Here is a 20,500-nt window from a genome sequence, read left to right on the forward strand (position 1 = left end):
TTTCTCAGTTCTGACGAAGGGTTTCGACCTGAAACTCTGTTTCTCTCTCCACGGATGCTGCCCTGGCCTGCTGAGTTTTTCCAGTGTTTTCTGTTGTTATTTGAGGGAGAAAGGAATAGGTTATGCTGATGGGGTGAGATGAAGAGGGGTGGGAGGAGGCTCGTGTGGAGCAGAAACACCGGCACGGACCAGTTGGGCCGAATGGCCAGTTTCTGTGCAGCGAAGGTTCACCAGACTGATTCCTGGGATGGCAGGACTGTCGTATGAGGAGAGATTGGGTCGACTAGGCCTGTATTCACTAGAGTTTAGAAGAATGAGAGGGGATCTCGTTGAAACGTATAAAATTCTGACAGGGCTAGACAGACTGGATGCAGGGAGGATGTTTCCCTGGCTGGGGGGGTCTAGAATGAGGGGTCACAGTCTCAGGATACGGGGTAGGACATTTAGGACGGAGATGAGGAGAAATTTCTTCACTCAGAGGGTGGTGAACCTGTGGAATTCTCTACCACAGAAGGCTGTGGAGGCCAAGTCACTGAATATATTTAAGAAGGAGATAGATTTCTAGACACAAAAGGCATCAAGGGGTATGGGAAGAGAGCGGGAATATGGTATTGAGATAGAGGATCAGCGATGATCATATTGAATGGCGGAGCAGGCTCGAAGGGCCGAATGGCCGACTCCTGCTCCTATTTTTCTATGTTTCTATGTTTCTAATAGGCTATGTATTTATAAATCAGTACTGAGCCTTTCCAATTACACCAAAATCATAGGCCGCATTGTAATTTGGAAAATGTAATTACTTTGATTATTTTTAAGACCCCTCTGTAAATATAAACTCAGGCACACCGCAGTTAGGCACAGAATCCACAGAAACATCATCATCTGAAAGATAGAGGTACGTTAAAGCAACAACTTACGTTGATACGGCAACATTGGTGAGGGGGAGAGGGGGGTGTAGGGGGAAATGCCGGGCGAAACGGAAAATATTTCCTACACTAATTATATCTGTTCAGGAAATGACACCGTCCTGACTTGGAAGTATACCGGCCATTCCATCATCGTCGCTGGGTCAGAATCCTGGAACTCCCTCCCTAACAGCACTGTGGGAGAACCTTCAGCACACGGACTGCAGCGGTTCAAGAAGGAGGCTCACCAACACCTTCTCATGGGCAATTCGGGATGGGCAATAAATGCTGGCCTTGCCAGCGACGCCCACATCCCAGGAACGATTTTTAAAAATGAACACCTACGAATGCGTGAATGGTTGAAAGTAGTTGGGGGTGCGGTAAAACATGGGAGCCTCAGTCCAATATTAGAGGGGCCATCACCCCTTGCTGATATTAAGGTGTACATCCCGCCCGGCCTCTTTAACAGAGCAATGCTTCTCAAACTGTAGGACGCTGCACCATTTAGTTCACTTATTGCTTGACTTAGAATTGTAGGCTTCGAGCCATTTTGTGTTACTGTTTTTAATAGTAGTATATAATAATTATATTAATTCTCCTTCTTCTTAGGCAGTCCCTCGGAACCGAGGATGACTTGCTTTCACATTAAAAATGAGTTCGCAGGTGACTGATGAGTCCAATACGGGACCTACAGTCTCTGTCACAGGTGGGGCAGGCGGTGGTTGAAGGGGCGGGTGGGTGGGGTGCTTGGGTTGACGTGCGCTCCTTGCGCTGCCTGCGTTGGCTTCCGCTTGCTCCCGGCAAAGAGACTCGAGGTGTTCGGTGCCTTCCCGGATGCTTCTCCTCCACTTTGTGCGGTCTTGGGCCAGGGATTCCCAGGTGTCGGTACATATTAAAAGAAATATAGGCTTCAAAGCTATACAGTGGAGCATTGTGCTCTGGTCAAGGAAAGAAGATCAAATCTCTGTCTGAATTGGCAGCTATGTTCAGACATTCCCTGGAGGTGCCAAGCAGGATTGCCAGTCCCACCTCCGCACTGGGCAGAGATGGAGGCCGGGCCTTTCCTGGTGTACATGGGTCCATGTTGCACCACACTCGATCCCTCAACTTATGGAAATAGTTGGCTTCTAGCTAGCCTTTCCCATCCTTTCATAATTTAAAAAACTTCTATCGTATTACCGGCACGGGCTCGATGGGCCGAATGGCCTCCTTCGGCGCTGTAACCATTCTGTGGTTCTATGATTACCCCCATAGAAAGAAAAGGAAGAAAGATCTCGCATTTCTATAGCGCCTTTCACCATCTCAGGACGTCCCAAAGCGCTTTACAGCCAACGAAGCACTTTTGAAGTGTGGTCACTGTTGTGATGCAGGAAACCAATTTGCACACAGCAAGCTCCAACAAACAGCAATGAGGTAAATGGCCAGATCATCTGTTTTTAGTGATGTTGGTTGAGGGATAAATATTGACCCCAGGACACCGGGGAGAACTCCCCCTTGCTCTTCTTCCAATAGTGGCCGTGGGATCTTTTACGTCCGCCTACAAAGCTTACCTGTATCAACTCGGCGTGGTACTGATGAAACATCTGCAGGTAGGCGATAGGTACTCGGTAGCTGGCCAACAGCTCTTTGGTTCTGCTGTCTGCGACGTTCAGGATCACCACTGTGGAGCGAAGAGAAAAAGACAAAGGCCTAGATTTTCAGTATAGACAGTTTTGGGGCGCTAACCTTAGCGCCCGCCCGAAGTTAGCGCCCGCCCCAAAGTAGCGCCCCGTTGCCGGAAATTCAGTGGCTTCGCCCTAAGAGGTTGGTGGAGCGCTAAAAGAGGCGTTCCACGACTATCTTTAGGCGCTAAGCCGGCAGTGCAGAGCGCAACACCCGAGCTCGGGCGCAGCGCACGGCAGACACTCTGGTGCCAGTGAGCTCTTAAAGGGGAAGGGTGCATGTGTTTTTTTCAAAGGCAGAGTCTGGGGGGGGGGGGGGAAACAGGAGGAGGAGGAGGAGGAGGAGGAGGAGGAGGAGGAGGAGGAGGAGGTGGTGGTGGTGGTGGTGGTGGCCGGAAACATAAATACACCATTCACAACACACTGGTTCCTTCCATTATAGTGCAGGAGGAGGGCCCTTTAATTTGCGCTCGCCAGGGTGTGTTGCGTTCCATTTTACAAACGCACTGGACGCCAGCCGCACAATCGGGCGGACCGACTGAAGTTTGGATTCGGGGCGGCCAAAGGGCGTTGCACGAGGATGTGACGTCATTTTCTGCGCGCGCATCCGGGCGGCCGCTAAACTTTGCGCCGGCGCTAACGGGCAACTTAATTTGGGGCGGGGCGCAAACTGCGCTGCGCCCGGGCGCTACACGCATAGCGCCCGAAAATCACTTCTCTTAAGGCGCTAACTGCTGGCGCAAGCAACTGAAAATCTAGCCCAAAGTTTCTACCACAAACTAGACACTGTGCAACAGGCAAAATGTGAAGCTACACACATTGGGGGAGAAATTGAGTCACGCCCCCCTCTGGGGCGCTAACTTCGCCGGGGCGCTAAAAGTAACGCCCCCGCGGCCGGAATTGAGTGGTAGCGCCCCAAGAGGGAAGCGGGGCGCTACTGGAAGCGCTGCGAGGGAATATTGCGGAGCTACGTGCCGCGGTATTGCAGGCCTTCCTAGCAACTGAATTTTTCCCCCATTGACATCCTGTCAGGAATGTAAATTTTGTACTATTATTTTTTTAAATTCATTCACGGGATGTGGGCGTCACTGGCAATGCCCATCCCTAATTGCCCTTTGATACAACTGAGTGTCTCGCTAGGCCATTTCAGAGGGGCAGTTGAGAGTCAACCACGTTGCTGTGGGTCTGGAGTCACATATCGGCCAGACCGGGTAAGGGCGGCAGATTTCCTTCCCTAAAGGACATTAGTGAATCAGATGGGTTTTACGACAATCCAGTAGTTTCATGGTCACCTTTACTGATACCAGCTTTTTATTACAGATTTATTTAACTAACTAAATTTAAATTCCCCAGCTGCCGTGGTGGGATTTGAACTCATCGTCTGTACTGGTCCAGTAACATAACCACTATGCTACCATTCGTCCATATAGAAGAATGAGTTCTTGGACATGGCGTCAAACACTTGCTGTTTATTAAAGGTTACATACTCATGGCCAACACAGATTACAAAGGATGCTTTGCTACACATTGCAGGCAGTTGAGTTCAACCTTCTAGATGTCATACAAACATAACAAAAATGACGGGTAGGAAAAGACCAACTGGTCCTTCAAGCCCGCCCCAAACTCAACCTCACTTTACAATCTTTGTATCTTTCGAACTACATTATTTCACATGGTCTTGATGAACTTTGCCCATGTTTTCACCACCCAATTATCAAGAAATTCTTGCAGTCCTAAATATTTCCCTCTCTGTTCCATGGTCCCAAGACTGACAGACTGGTGTCTGGGGTTAGCCAGGCATACAGTGTGTTGTTATGGTTAGTTACAGATAACTTAATCTCTGATCATGAACAGTGTGTGACCTGGCTTAGAAGCAGGGTGCTCACGACCTCTGTACAGAAATTGGACCGTTAACCATCTGCAGAATTGCAGGCTTATGTTTTCAACCCAAGACGTTAATTTAAAAGTGGAACTTAATATAAATGAGTTATTTTTATACAAGATGGGTTCCTCTTCCTAACTCTTGATCTTGGAGCCACCTCAATCCCAAAAAGGCCACACCGACCTCCCTCTTCAAGAGCGATGCCATTAGTTGTGCAATAAACAGCTGGCAGGCGCATGTTTAGCAGAGTTTGTAAGGAACCATCAGGCAGTAGTACATCATTGAAAGGCATTTCCTTACTTCCTGAAATGTCAAGTGTATCAGATTAAGTCTTTTTTTAATTCGTTTTTATGGGATGTGGGCGTCGCTGGCAAGGCCAGCATTTATTGCCCATCCCTAGTTGCCCTTGAGAAGGTGGTGGTCAGCCACCTTCTTGAACCACTGCAGTCTGTGTGGTGAAGGTGCTCCCAATGTGCTGTTAGGTAGGGAGATCCAAGATTTTGACCTAGCGACGATGAAGGATCGGCCGATATGTTTCCAAGTCACGATGGTGTGTGTGACTTGGAGGGGAACTTGGAGGTGGTGGTGTTCCCATGCGTCTGCTACCCTTGTCCTTCTAGGCGGTAGAGGTCGCGGGTTTGGGAGGCGCTGCCGAAGAAGACTTGTCGAGTTGCTGCAGTGCATCTTGTAGATGGTACACACACTGCAGCCACGGGGCATTGGTGGTGGAGGGAGTGAATGTTTAAGGTGGTGGATGGGCCAATCAAGCGGGCTACTTTGTCCTGGATGGTGTCGAGCTTCTTGAGTGTTGTTGGAGCTGCATTCATCCAGGCAAGTGGAGAGTATTCCATCACACTCCTGACTTGTGCCTTGTAGATGGTAGAAAGGCTTTGGGGAGTCAGGAGGTGAGACACTCGAGTTTACAGCACAGAAACAGGCCATTCGACCCAACTGGTCCATGCCCGTGTTTATGCTTCACACCAGCTGGTATAGTTAATACTTTAACAATCAGAGCCTGACAATGTATCAGTTAAGCAATTAGTTTAGATCCAGACTGCTCAAGCCAAGAGTTGCAGACCTCAAAAATTGAGTTTACAAACGAGCATGAGATGCTGAATGTTGAGTTGTTATTAACCTTAATTCTGATTTATTTTTCATTAAATGTTCAATTTTCTTGAACTCAGAAACAAGATCAACAATACAACTTCTACATATCAGACATAAGAAACTGCACTCCTGGCTGGCCTCCCACATTCTACCCTCCATAAACTTGAGATCATCCAAAACTCGGCTGCCCGTGTCCTAACTCGCACCAAGTCCCGTTCACCCATCTCCCCTGTGCTCGCTGACCTACATTGGCTCCCGGTTAAGCAGCGCCTCGATTTCAAAATTCTCATCTTTGTTTTCAAATCCCTCCATGGCCTCACCCCTCCCTATCTCTGTAATCTCCTTCAGCCCCACAACCCCCCCCCCCCCGAGATATCTGCGCTCCTCTAATTTTGCCCTCTTGAGCATCCCTGATTATAATCGCTCAACGGAAGGCCGTGCCTTCTGTTACCTGGGCCCTAAGCTCTGGAATTCCCTCCCTAAACCTCTCTGCCTCGCTACCTCTCTATCCTCCTTTAAGACACTCCTTAAAATCTACCTCTTTGGCCAAGCTTTTGGTCATCTGCCCTAATATCTCCTTATGTCCGGTGTCAAATTTTGTTTTTTAATGCTCCTTTGAAGCACCTTGGGGATGTTTTACTAAGTTAAAGGTGCTATATAAATACAGGTTGTTATTGTTGTTGTTGTAAGTCACAGCACATGGCACCTGGAACATCTATTCTCCACCCCCCACCCACCCCCCACCCACCAAGTTATTTTTTAGTACGGCAAAAGGGCACTGTATGCAAATCCACTGAAACAATCTCGAACACATGGGATTTAATTCTAGGTGACAGAAAAGCACAGACAACATCAATAGCACAGCAGGGGAGGAGAGAGCAACTTCAGAATGAATACTTCAAGGAATGAATCAAAAAACAAACATGCTTTTTACAGTTTATCGTGAAAATGCACCAAGTTAAGAAACATGCAATGATTCCAGTATTACTTAACATCAAAGACATGGAAACAGCGACAGGAGTGTGCCATTTGGCTCAATGTGCCTCATCTGATATTTTGTCAGCCAAGACAGCTCTAATTTTTTAATTTCAATTCCCCACCCTTTCTCCGTAGACTTTAATACCCTTATTTCCCCAAGTATCCGTCTTCCTTTCAAACACTTAGTTCGTTTTGGGAACTGAACATAAGAAATAGGAGCAGGAGTCGTCCATACGGCCCCTCGTGCCTGCTCCGCCATTCAATAAGATCATGGCTGACCTTCTACCTCAACCCCACCTTCCCGCATTATCCCCAAATCCCTTGATTCCCTTAATATTCAAAAATCCATCAGTCTCTGTCTTGAATTTACTCAACGACTGAGCCTCCACAGCCCTCTGGGGTAGAGAATTCCAAAGATTCACCACCCTCTGAGTGAAGGAATTTCTCCTCATCTCAGTCCTAAATGGTCGACCCCTTATCCTGAGATAGGAGGTCGACAGGTGATATGATTGCTGTTTTTAGCATTCTAAAGGGACTAAATAATGTGTAGATAACGACAAGCAACTTCACCTTGTCCGGAACAGTAGAACCAGAGGACCCGGCCCGCGCTTGAAGGGGAATAAATTCAAAACGAATCTGTGGAAATAATGGTGGTAATTTTAACCCCCCCAAAATGTTTTAAATCCCCAACCTGACTCCAGCCCGCCCATTTCTGGGTTTAACGGAGGCGGGACTGGGGGGGGGTGGGGGGGAGTGCGGGTTGTTCATTTAAATATTATAATGAGGCTGGGAGCCTCACATACAGGTTCAAACCTGGCCAGCCGGGTTTCCGGGGTCTCGGGAGGTGACGACAGCTTCGCTGAAAAGCTAAGTGCTCCTACAGCACTGCTCGAGGACCAGGAGGAGCAGAACTGTTTCTACCACCGCCCCCCGCCCCGGCCCCCCAAGCTTACCTTCTTCCCTACCATCGGACCTCCCCCGCACCCCGCCCCATCCAAAGGGCGCCCCCCCCCAGACCCAAAGACGCGATCGGGGGGGGGGGGTCAGAAAACAGGAGCCTTCCCCACCCCCGTCCCCGGGATCGGAGCCCCCCACCCCATGATTGGGGGCGGGTTTAGGGATCGGACGCCCCTGGTATTGGAACCCCCTGGGATCGGACACCTCCCTCCCCCGGGATTGAGGTCAGGAACCGCCCCCCGCCCCCCCAACCACGATCCCACTAACGCAGCAGCAGGTTCCTTACCTCCTCCTGCGACTGCGGCCTTCTGCGGGGTTCTCCCCGCCCGACAAGGAAGCCAAAGCCTGTCAATCAGGCTGACTTCAGGGCTGGGGGGGGGGGAATATTTAAAACTCCACAGCGTGCGGGCAAAAGCAGACTCATAGGCTTCCCGAGCTAAATTCCTCCCCCACCCCACCCCATCCTCCCCACGCTTCCGAAACCCGCCCATGACAATATTGAGGCTAATATTTCAGTGAGCGAGCAGTCAATCTATGGAACAGGCTCCCTCGACAGCCGGTGGAAGCAGTTCGTATTGATTCATTCAGAAGCTAATTAGATGGATTTCCTTCAGAAAATAACATTTTGGGATCCAGTATATGAGTAATGTGAGACCAGACGTGTGGTGAATGTAGCGTGCTAAGGAGGAACAGGTGACTTTGGGCCTATGAATCCCAAAGCTCTCCCCCATGGGGGTTTTCCTCGCCTCATGTCTGGGTCTGTTGTGGACTCATTGATAGAGATTGGTTGCTGTGATTAGTCAACAACTCCATTATCGTTGGATCACAGAATCACAGAATCACAGAAACCCCACAGTGCAGATAGAGGCCATTTCGGCCCATCGAGCCTGCACCGACACATATCCCACCCGATTCCCCGTAACCCCTACACCAACACATATCCCACCCTATCCCTGTAACCCCACGTATTTAATCCCCCTAACACTAAGGGTCAATTTATCATAGCCAATCAACCTAACCCGCACATCTTTGGACTGTGGGAGGAAACCGGAGCACCCGGAGAAAACCCACGCAAACACGAGGAGAATTTGCAAACTCCACACAGACAGTCGCCCCAGGCCGGATTCGAACCCGGGTCTCTGGCGCTGTGAGGCAACAGTGCTAACCACTATGCCACCGTACTACCAAGATGGGAGAAGGCCAACTAGATGGACCTCGGTCTTGTTTCCTCTCGCAATTCCTATATTTCTAACTTGCATCCAGGAGAGATTGGGTCGACTAGGCCTGTATTCACTAGAGTTTAGAAGAATGAGAGGGGATCTCATTGAAACGTATAAAATTCTGACAGGGCTGGACAGACTGGATGCAGGGAGGATGTTTCCCATGGCTGGGGGTTCTAGAACGAAGGGTCACATGTGAAGGAATAAGCCATATAACCTATTCAGAAAAATACACCATTCTATGAAAGAACTCTGGCCTTATTAAAACATGACAAACTGGGTCTGGAAATCTAGAAACCTAACGATGAAAAAGCTGTGATAGCATTCTGGCTATAGAGATAAGATAAGTTGTTGACACTGAATCAATAACCTTATTGAAACAGAAGTTTAAAGGCTCCTGACAGTCTGAACTTTTGGGAACAAGACAATAGTTCATCCTGTATAGGGTGTTCTAATTTACACCTCGTAAAGAAACACATAAAAGTAACAAACATCTGCCTTCATAAAAATTATACCAAGTAAATCTCACCTGCTGTTACACCGTTTTTTATGATAAATTTAGAACACCTAGAGGAAAGACATGGTTCTGTATTGTTACCAGCTGAGGTTACTAAGAATTGCAAGAGTCAGCAGAAAAATGACTAGAGATAATTAGCTTACATCAGCAGAAAACCTTAAAGGAAATACCACCGGAAAAGGGTGTAAATATTGAACTCTCAAATGGGATAGTAGACTCGCTTAAAGGGGCAAAGTGATTCTCGGCTTCAGAGCCAGCTCTGTAAGTCTCCAACTCTTTGTACCTCGGGGTCAAAGGTACTGTATTTGATTTTGGTGGATGTGATAAAAATGCTAACTTCCGGGAAGTTATGTCATCACTTCCTGTGAACTATGAACTATGAACTGTGTAATTACCTCACTTCCTGTAAATGTCACTTCCTGTCGGACTGGTATAAATACTGGTCTGTCAGTATTGTAAGAGGCTTCTACCAGAGGCATGGTAAAGACCTCTCTTGTATATAGTGTGTTTATAAGTTACTTAAAGCTTACTTTAAAGTTACTTGATGGTAAGTCTCCTTTTTCTTACATCAATTTAAGTAACTTAGTATTTACACTGACAAATACTAGACTTTCAGACAAACTCGGAAGTTAAGGATCCAGGGAACCACCCATCATGGAGAAAATCCTTAGACCTATTCGTCTGGACTTGGACCCGAATACACCAGCAGCTGGCAGGGTATGGAAGCATTGGTATCGTACTTTTGAGAATTTTCTGGATGAATGTAAAGTGGATGCTCCTGCTAAATTGAAGATACTTGTCAATTATGTGACCCCAAAAGTGTTCGAATATGTTGATGACTGGGATAATTACGAAGAGGTGATTCGGGCACTTAAGAAACTGTATGCGAAGACCCCAAATGAGGTCTATGCTAGACATCTACTGGCCACAGCCCGACAAGGGCCAGGGGAATCAATTGACGAATTCCTGCAAGAACTTCGCAGGCTCAGCGTAGATTGTAACTTTCAGGCAGCCTCAGCTGAGCTGTACCGCCAAGAAATGATTCGTGATGCTTTCATCTGCGGGATTGCCTCTCCATTTATACGCCAGCGTCTACTAGAAAGTAAAACACTTGAGCTACAAAAAGCTTTTGAACTAGCTTGTTCACTGGATTTGGCAAAGAGAAATGCAGACCTCTATCAGCTGCCCAGATCTCGATCTGCTGCTGTAGCTGCAACCAGACAATTTAAGCGGTCTCAGGTGAACCCTATCATGGGGGAATCTAATTCTGATAATTCTGATGAAGAAGAGGAGGACGACCCCACTTTAGCAGCCTCTTGGCAATCTAGGAAGGAATGCTTCTTTTGTGGAGATGCTTTTCACCCTAGGAAAACCTGCCCTGCTCGCAATGCAATCTGCAGTTATTGCGGGAAAAAAGGACACTTTGCTAAAGTTTGCCTATCAAGGGCCTCTACGAGGGCCAATCCAGCTAAGGCCTACCGAACTGCCCCAATTAGGGCCTATCAAGATGCTCCAGCTAGGACCTATCAAGCTTCCTCTCGAGCTCTCTCCCGAAGAAGCACACCGAGAGTTTTAGCCACTCTCTGTGCAACGACACCAATTACAGCTGCTTGCCCACAGAACCTGTCTCAGGCAGCCACAAAAATTTCAATTAAAGGGCATACCTTAGATGCCTTAATTGACTCAGGAAGTACTGATAGTTTCATTAAGGAACAGATTGTTGCGAAATTGAAACTACATGTCTTCCCATCGGACCAGGCAATTGCGATGGCCCAGTCATCACTTAATACCAGAATCTCCGGCTTTTGTGTTGTTGATATGACACTTCATGGTCGTATGTATCCCTCCACCCGACTTTCGGTGCTCAAGGACTTATGTAGTGATCTCCTCTTAGGGCTGGACTTCCAAAAACAGCATAAGAAACTCACCATTGAGTTTGGTGGATCCAAACCCGGACTTACTATTTCTAATATACCATCTAAATTACCATTTTGTGCATTATCAGCAGCTTCACTTGATGAACCCTCATTATTTGCCAGTATTCCGCCTCAATGCCAACCGATAATAACGAAATCGCGGCGCTTTAATCAGGGAGACCAATCTTTTATTGCGGTTGAAATCTCTCGACTTCTAGCAGAGGATATCATTGAACCATGTTCGTCGCCCTGGCGGGCTCAAGTCGTCATTGTCAAGAACCCTCTAAAACCTCACAAACAGCGACTATGCATCGATTATTCGCAAACCATCAATCAATATACCGACTTGGACGCCTACCCATTGCCACGCATTGATGATATGGTTAATAAACTGGCCGAATACAAAGTGTTCTCAACTTACGATTTAAAAAGTGCCTATCATCAGTTACCCTTGAAGGTCTCAGATAAGCAGTACACAGCCTTTGAGGCTAATGGACGGCTGTACCAATTTCGTCGCCTCCCATTCGGGGTTACTAATGGAGTGGCTGTCTTTCAACGGGCAATGGATGGCCTGGTTAAGCAGGAAAACCTAAGGGACACTTTTCCCTATCTTGATAACATTACCATTGCAGGTCACGATCAACAGGAACACGACTCCAACCTCCAAAAATTTCGGGATGCCCTCCATCGCCGTAATTTGACCCTGAATGAATCCAAATCTGTTGAGTCGCAACCGACCATCAACATCCTTGGCTACTGCGTAGGCAATGGTATCATTAAGCCAGACCCAGAAAGACTTCGCCCGCTCCAAGAGCTCCCGTCACCTAAGAATCCGGCTTCTTTACGTCGGGCTCTCGGTCTGTTTGCATACTACGCTAAATGGATTCCTCATTTTTTGGACAAAATCCAACCCTTGCTGCATGCTAGATCATTTCCACTGGGAACAGCGGCTGTTGCAGCCTTTAACCTTCTCAAAAAACAGTTGGAGAAAGCGGCTCTTCACTCCATCGATGAGAATCTCCCTTTCGTGGTTGAATGTGATGCCTCGGAGGTGGCGATCTCGGCTACTCTGAATCAGGAAGGTCGTCCTGTAGCATTTATGTCCAGGACCTTACAAGGTGCCGAGCTACATTATCCTCCGGTTGAGAAAGAAGCCACAGCCATCATAGAGGCAGTACGGAAGTGGAACCATTTTCTAGCTCGCCAGCATTTTACATTGATCACGGACCAACGATCAGTCGCCTTCATGCTCGATAATCGAAAACGAACCAAAATTAAGAATAATAAAATACAACTTTGGAGGATGGAACTGGCCTCTTTTGGTTATACCATTCTCTATCGGCCTGGCAAGGAGAATGTGGCCCCGGACACCCTCACACGGGCATTCTGCTCCACTATGTCATCCTCCACTCTCATGGATGTCCACAATGGTTTGTGTCATCCTGGCGTTACGCGCATGCTACATTTCGTACGATCACGGAATCTCCCTTTTTCCACTGGAGATGTAAAAAAAATATGCTCAGAATGCCGGCTTTGTGCGGAATTAAAACCTCAGTTCTTCCGCCCCTCAGATGGTATACTCATACATGCAACCCAACCGATGCAACGACTTAGCATCGATTTTAAGGGCCCAGTGCCCTCTTCAACTCGGAACACATATTTGCTCACCATGATCGACGAATATTCACGTTTTCCGTTTGCCTTCCCCTGCTCCAATATGCTGGCGTCCACAGTAATCTGCTGCCTTGAGCAGGTATTTTCTCTCTGTGGCATGCCGGCTTATATTCACTCAGATCGGGGTCCATCCTTTATGTCAAGGGAACTCAAGGACTACCTCTCAGAACGGGGAATTGCTACAAGCAAAACAACACCATACCATCCCATCGGAAATGGGCAGGTAGAGAGGTATAACGGTATCATCTGGAATTCCGTACGTCTCGCTTTAAGATCTCGGGGCCTACCAGACCAGCAATGGGAAACAGTGCTTCCGGATGCATTGCACTCTATACGGTCCCTGCTTTCTACAGCCACAAATACTACACCTCATGAGCGGTTCTTTGGATTCCAGCGTCGCTCATCTCATGGAACATCACTCCCGTCATGGCTAACTACTCCTGGACCTGTATTACTCCGAAGATACGTTCGGACGTCTAAAAATGACCCTCTTGTAGACGAGGTCGAACTAACCGATGCCAACCCCACCTATGCAAACATACGATATTCCGACGGCCGAGAATCTACCGTATCATTACGGGATCTGGCTCCCTGCCCACCAGGACCTAGTGGGACATCGGGTGATGGCATTTCACCAGGAAGCTCTTGGGACCTATCGGGTACCCCTCTCCAGGATCCTGATCGGACACCAACTAGCTTGGTGCCGGTAGAACCCCGTGCTCAAGGTTACGACCCTCCCAGTACCGCGCATGAAAGTACTGATCCACCACAGACCAGCTCTGCACCTCCCTCTGAACAGAGGCAGTCCGACTTTGAACCTATTGGGGCTCGTACTCGAAGCCATGATCTCCCCGACCCTTCACAGGGCAATCCAGGCCACACAGACTCTGACCAATGGCCAACCGCATGTAAGCGGACCAGCGACCCTCTACGACGGGAATCCAAACGGGTGCGACTCTTCCTTGTTCGGCGGCTACGGACCAAAAGGTAGACCACAGCCTCCTAATCCTGCAGGAGGGAAGAATGTGATAAAAATGCTAACTTCCGGGAAGTTATGTCATCACTTCCTGTGAACTATGAACTATGAACTGTGTAATTACCTCACTTCCTGTAAATGTCACTTCCTGTCGGACTGGTATAAATACTGGTCTGTCAGTATTGTAAGAGGCTTCTACCAGAGGCATGGTAAAGACCTCTCTTGTATATAGTGTGTTTATAAGTTACTTAAAGCTTACTTTAAAGTTACTTGATGGTAAGTCTCCTTTTTCTTACATCAGTGGATATCCTGAATAAAACTAAGAACTGTAAAGCTGTAGTGAAGTTAAGATTTGAGAGTAGATTCTCTGATAATAAGTTTTCTTTTTATGGAACAGTTAATGTTGCAATTGACTCACCAGCTGTAAATTATATGTCGGTTCTTTAATAAATCTATATATTTTTAGAATTGTCTCACATAATACTTCTGTATCAAACTTGCAAACTCAATCTCTATACACTCTTTGGTGAGGAGTTGCAGAATTCTGGGGGAGTTTTCCGGACCCTCATAATATCCGGAACGTTACTTATTTAAAGTGCTATCTGGAGGACGGTAACATTTTCAGGTTGTTCCTTTCCTTTAGGGAGAGATAGTCCGGACCTTTAGACCCAATTAAGCGTCTTTAGGATTTGGCTACCTCAAACTTTAGTTGAAAGTGAACGTCTGAGGAATACGCCTGATCTGGGGTAACCCTAAAGGGGCTAGGACTAATAATAATCCCTTCACACAGCCTCAGGATACGGGGTAGGACATTTAGGACTGAGATGAGGAGAAATTTCTTCACTCAGAGGGTGGTGAACCTGTGGAATTCTCTACCACAGAAGGCTGTGGAGGCCAAGTCACTGAATATATTTAAGAAGGAGATAGATAGATTTCTAGATGCAAAAGGCATCAAGGGGTATGGGGAGAGAGCGGGAATATGGTATTGAGACAGAGGATCAGCCATGATCATATTGAATGGCGGAGCAGGCTCGAAGGGCCGAATGGCCGACTCCTGCTCCTATTTTTCTATGTTTCTATGTTTCTTCTATGACTGTGTTCCCACTTCTGATCACTAATACGTGTCTCTTGCTGGGCCAGTGAGTTCATATTCTCACAACCCTTCGTGTGAAGACATTCTTTTTTCCGGATTTGCCTTTAATCGGCTTAGTGCAAACTTTAAGATTATTTCCAATTTCTTTTTGAACACAGATAGAAAATGTGGATATCGTAATAGCTGCAAAAACATAGGCCCAGAAATTTGGGTCTCCACGGGTGGGTACGCACGGGGTACTCACCCGTAAGCCCAATGGAAGTGCCGGTTTCCTGCATGCACTGCGCATGCGCGGGAAACCGGCACTTCCGTTCCCCTGAAAGCAGGGGTTCAGAGGTCGAACGCGTGTGCAGGAGAGGCAGCGCGTGCGCATCGAACTTACTTTTTTTTGCAGGTTTTCCTGGGAAGGTAAGTCTCCAGAAGTTACACATATAAAAAGCAGTCGTAAGGCCTGCTTTTTACAAGGTAAGTGATGAATTAATTAAAATTGAAACATTTTTTCCACAGGTTTATTATTTTTAAACACTTTAAAGAAAGGTAAGTTTATTTTCAGCCCCGTTAGAAAATAAACTTAATTTTTTCAAAAATTTAAATTATTGTTTAAAATAGTTATTTCATGTAATTTATAGTTCATTTAAAAAATGTGATGTTTTTTAAAATTTTATTTGAAGATTTAGTGATGTTTTGGGGCTTATAGTATTTATAAGTTTGACAGCCCTTCCTGTCAAACTTATGAATGAAGCATTCCCTGCTACCATTGGCTCTCCATGGCCCACGTGATCCCAGGGGACGCATCGAACTAACTGTGCCCCTGGGATACACAAGCACTGCGCGCCGGCAGTTGGAGGAGGCCCAGGATCGGAATTCCACGGGGGCCCACAGCACAACGGCCGGCGCGCAAGGTAAGTGCAGGTCGGAGGCTTGCACCCACGGGAAGCTCCCGACCCGAATTTCTGGGCCCATATTCCGTACCCAAAAGTCTCAATATAAATACAGCGTTTATTTATCTTTCTCTCTTCGGTTGAACATCAGCTGGAGTTATTTGAGGGGGAAAGATTTCTTTTCTATTACGCTGAAGACCTTTCTCTTTGATCAAGTCTGTTGCGGCTCAGCATCACCTCAAAAAAAGATAGGGAGATGCTCACAAAAGGACCACCTCCATCAAGGTTGTTCAAGGGCTCCATTTCACCTTCTGATTGATTCTAGAGCTATTGTGGATTCGGAACACAAGGGAGGGCCGACTGTGTGGTATTTCCATGAAATTGTATTACAGGAAACTCTCGATTTACCAGCACCTAAATAGCCGGAAATCTCTGTTAACCGGCGAAATTCAGGAGTAGGTTCAGGTAAGTTTTACTTCATATTAGTGGCCGTTCCTGGATCTGTGGCTGTGTAACTGGGGTTCCTGCACCTGTTGCTAAGCAACAGGGACACTTGGATCTTGTGGCCCGGGCTCTTGCACCTGTTGCTAAGCAACAGGGAAGCCTGGATCTGTTGCTGTGTACCTTTTAACTATACCTCTCTGTAATCCGGACTTTTTGATAAACCGGCACCACGCCGGTCCCGTCGGTGCCAGATAAAAAAGAGTTTCCTGTATTTCTTTATGTGAAGAAGTCAATGCACATCCTTGAGATTAACAAATAGTGTTGTCCAACACATGTGGCTAATTGGGAATCCAGGTGCGGCTATTTGCATTTCTGACTCTTAAATAAAACATGAATAATAGACAATAACAACAGAAAACACTGGGAAAACCCAGCAGGCCCGGCAACATCCGTGGAGAGAGAAACAGAGTCAACGTTTCGGGTCGAAACCCTTCGTCAGAACTGAGAAAAAAAGGCAGGAAATGAAAAGATTAAAAGGCAGTTTGGGGGCTGGGAAATGGGGGAGGGGATGAAAGAAGAGACATTAAGAGATATTCAAGGTGAGACAAGGTGGTAATAGGACAGGTAAAGAGATGGCTCTAGATGAAGTGTGAAATGCGCTGGCAGAGTGAGAGACAGCTGCCATGTGGGAGAGAGAAAAAAAGGGAAAAGGCACAAACCAAAAGTGTGGATAAAAAATGTAACAGGGGCAGAGGTTATGATCTGAAATTGTTGAACTCGATATTGAGTCCGGAAGGCTGTAAAGTGCCTAATCGGAAGATGAGGTGCTGTTCCTCGAGTTTACGCTGAGCTTCCATGGAACAATGCAAGAGGCCGCAGACGGTGAGGTCTGAGTGGGAATGGAACAGTGAATTGAAATGACAGGCGACCGGAAGCTCGGGGTCTCCCTTACGGACTGAACGGAGGTGTTCTGCAAAGCAGTCAATAGACACCGGTGTTGGGCATCTGATCGCAATATTAATATTCGGACGGTGTAGGCATGTAGGGGGCTAAATTTGATTGATTTGTGCCTCCTATTAGCGCCCTAAGAGGGGTGCAAATCAACTAGTGCCTGGGCGCGGCGCCGCTAACGCCTACCGTGAAATTCAGCGGGAGGTTAGTGGCGGCGCTAACCGTTAGCACCACGTGGCGCTCGCGCCCCGGCTGTAATATTAGGTGGTGCCCCCTGACTTACTGCCGGACGCTATCTCTGACGGGGTCAAGGGGCCAACCTGCGGCCAGGGCGGCGCTAGTTAAAGGGGAGTTGGCGGGCGGCCATTTTTGTTGCTGGCTGCCTGCCAGCACCTGCCCCCTCTGCCATCCGCGGCCCCCGTGAAGACCCCCCCCCCGCGGGGTGCCGGCTGCTCTCCCTGAGCCCGGCACTCCTCTTGAGTGTCCGGGCTCGTTTGCCGGCACTCCCAATCCCCGGTGGCCCAGCTGGGCGCTGGGATGCGCTGCGCCAGGCCCTTCCCCTTTAAGAAGGGGAGGAAGGCCTGCAGTACCACGGCGCAACGTGCCGCAGCACCACGTAGCACCTTGTTTTGGCTCGCAGCGCCCCAAGAGGGACGCGGGGTGCTTCCAGTAGCGCCCCTCCTCCCTCTCAGGGGCGCTACCTGGGAAAATTGGCCACCGGGGACACTAACTTTTTCGGGGCACTAATGGTAGCTTTAACCTTATCGTGCGTTTGTGGGCAAAATGGATAAAAAGCAGAGAGTGCGAGTGTTTTATGATCGTTGCGAGTGCTTTACCTCCTTGGTTACTGAACGGTGGTGGATGTTTGTTCAGTAAATGGACTGTCCTACCAGAAACTTGTGAAAGCAGAATCCATAATGGCTTTTAAAAGTGATTTAGAAGAGTTTGGGGAATGGGACTGAGTGGCTGGCTCTTTCTTGAAGCTGGGTGAAAGAGTCTTAGTCCTGAGGTTGAGGATGAAGCTGTTTGAGAGACCGCTGACCTGAGGTTGGGGGGTTGAAGCTCATTGAGGGAGAGTCGTTCTACGTTTTGGGGGTATTGCCCCTACACTGGGTGGGCTCTGTGACCTGGGAATATTTGGGGGTAATATTCTGGTGTGGGTGGAGGATTGGCTCTCTAACAGAAAGCAGAGAGTTGGGATAAATGGTTCGTTCTCAGACTGGCAATCAGTAACTAGTGGTGTTCCGCAGGGGTCAGTGCTGGGTCCCGAACTCTTTACAATCTATATTAACGATTTGGAGGAGGGGACCGAGTGTAACATATCAAAGTTTGCAGATGATACAAAGATGGGAGGGAAAGTAGTGAGTGAGGAGGACATAAAAAACCTGCAAAGGGACATAGACAGGCTAAGTAAGTGGGCAGAGATTTGGCAGATGGAATACAATACTGGAAAGTGTGAGGTTATGCACTTTGGCAGGAAAAATCATAGAGCAAGTTATTATCTTAATGGCAAGAAACTGGAAAGTACTGTAGTACAAAGGGATCTGGGGGTCCTGGTGCACGAAACTCAAAAAGTTAGTATGCAGGTGCAGCAAGTGATCAAGAAGGCCAATGGAATGTTGGCTTTTATTGCTAGGGGGGTAGAATATAAAAACAGGGAGGTATTGCTGCAGTTATACAAGGTATTGGTGAGACCGCACTTGGAATACTGCATACAGTTTTGGTGTCCATACTTAAGAAAATACATACTTGCTCTCGAGTCAGTACAAAGAAGGTTCACTCGGTTAATCCCGGGGATGAGGGGTTTGACATATGAGGAGAGGTTGAGTAGATTGGGACTCTACTCATTGGAGTTCAGAAGAATGAGAGGCGATCTTATTGAAACATATAAGATTGTGAAGGGGCTTGATCGGGTGGATGCGGTGAGGATGTTCCCAATGATGGGTGAAACTAGAACTAGGGGGCGTAATCTTAGAATAAGGGGCTGCTCTTTCAAAACTGAGATGAGGAGAAACTTCTTCACTCAGAGGGTGGTAGTTTTGTGGAATTTGCTGCCCCAGAAAGCTGTGGAAGCTACATCATTAAGTAAATTTAAAACAGAAATAGATAGTTTCCTAGAAGTAAAGGGAATTAAGGGTTACGGGGAGCGGGCAGGAAATTGGACATGAGTCTAGGTTCGGAATGGTCATGGCCCTGTGGGTAGTGGAGCGGGCCCAGGGGCCGTGTAGCCTGGTTCTGCTCCTACTTCTTGTGTTCTAATTCTGTGTTAGATTTCAGGAGATGGTTTTATTCCTGTTCCTGGCTGGGGTGGAGATCGCCTTTACAGACGGTAAGTACTGTAGAAATTATAGGGACAGAGTGATCTCCTGGACGAATTTCGATCGCCTAGATGGGTCGGAGAGGAATTTCCCAGATTTTTTCTCCCAAATTGGCCATTGGGTTTTTTATCTGGTTTTTCGCCTCTCCCGGGAGATCACATGGGTTCGGGTGAGATGGAGAGTGATAGTAGATTTGAGGTTACGATCAGATCAGCCATGATCTTATTGAGTGGTGGAGCAGGCTCGAGGGGCCAATTGGCCTACTCCTGCTCCTATTTCTTATGTTCTTATGTTCTTATGAACATTCAATGCTGCTGCTGATTGGGAAGTCAAACTTGCAATTCGCCATCGCTGATCTCCGTCGCACCAATCAGCTCGATAGTCACAACAGAATAAAAAAATAAAGAAATCACAGCGCAAGTGGGCATTGCATAATTTATGCTCGACCTTTCGGTGCCAGCCCTGGAAAGGAAATGGAAGGCTGCCAAAACTCATTCCGTTTGTGCCATTGAGCACCAGGCAGACAAAGGTTATCGTCAGTCAGTCACTTCAACGCCGGACGCAAAGCCAATGAAGAACAATAGTGACCGTCGCTACATCGAACCGAAAAGTTGATCACGACTTAAGTGTGGGCCCTACTCAATTTATTCGCGAAAATATGGGCGAAATTCGCCGCTTCTTGCCCATCTCTGGGGCCTTATTTGTGGCTAATCTGGCAAAGGTTGCCGCGCCTCCGTGTCTCACATGGCAGTAGCTGTAAAAGAATGGCAGCCACAAAGACAGGAAGGGAGAGACTTGCACTTAAGTGGCATCCTGTCTCAACACACAGTAACATCTTATAATGTCCGAATATCTTAACCAAAGAAAGACTCGCATTTCTACAGCGCCTTTCATGACCACCGGACGTCCCAAAGTGCTTTACAGCCAGCGAAGTACTTTTTGAAGTGGGGTCACTGTTGTAATGTAGGAAACGCGGCAGCCAATTTGCGCACAGCAAGCTCCCACAAACAGCAACGTGAT

The 20,500-nt window shown here is 47.6% G+C and overlaps 1 protein-coding gene across 1 annotated transcript in view; it reads right to left on the minus strand.

Moving 5' to 3' along the window:
- ccdc33 (coiled-coil domain containing 33) overlaps positions 1–20,500 on the minus strand; it is a 340,583-nt gene that overhangs the window by 168,048 nt on the left and 152,035 nt on the right. Inside the window, 1 exon segment of the mRNA XM_085972306.1 lies at positions 2,456–2,565. Within this exon segment, the coding sequence (XP_085828432.1) occupies positions 2,456–2,565 (110 nt within the window).

This window comes from Somniosus microcephalus, chromosome 32 (assembly GCF_052327205.1).
Source record: "Somniosus microcephalus isolate GS21.2 chromosome 32, FLI_Smic_1.0, whole genome shotgun sequence".
NCBI classification, from domain to species: domain Eukaryota; kingdom Metazoa; phylum Chordata; class Chondrichthyes; order Squaliformes; family Somniosidae; genus Somniosus; species Somniosus microcephalus.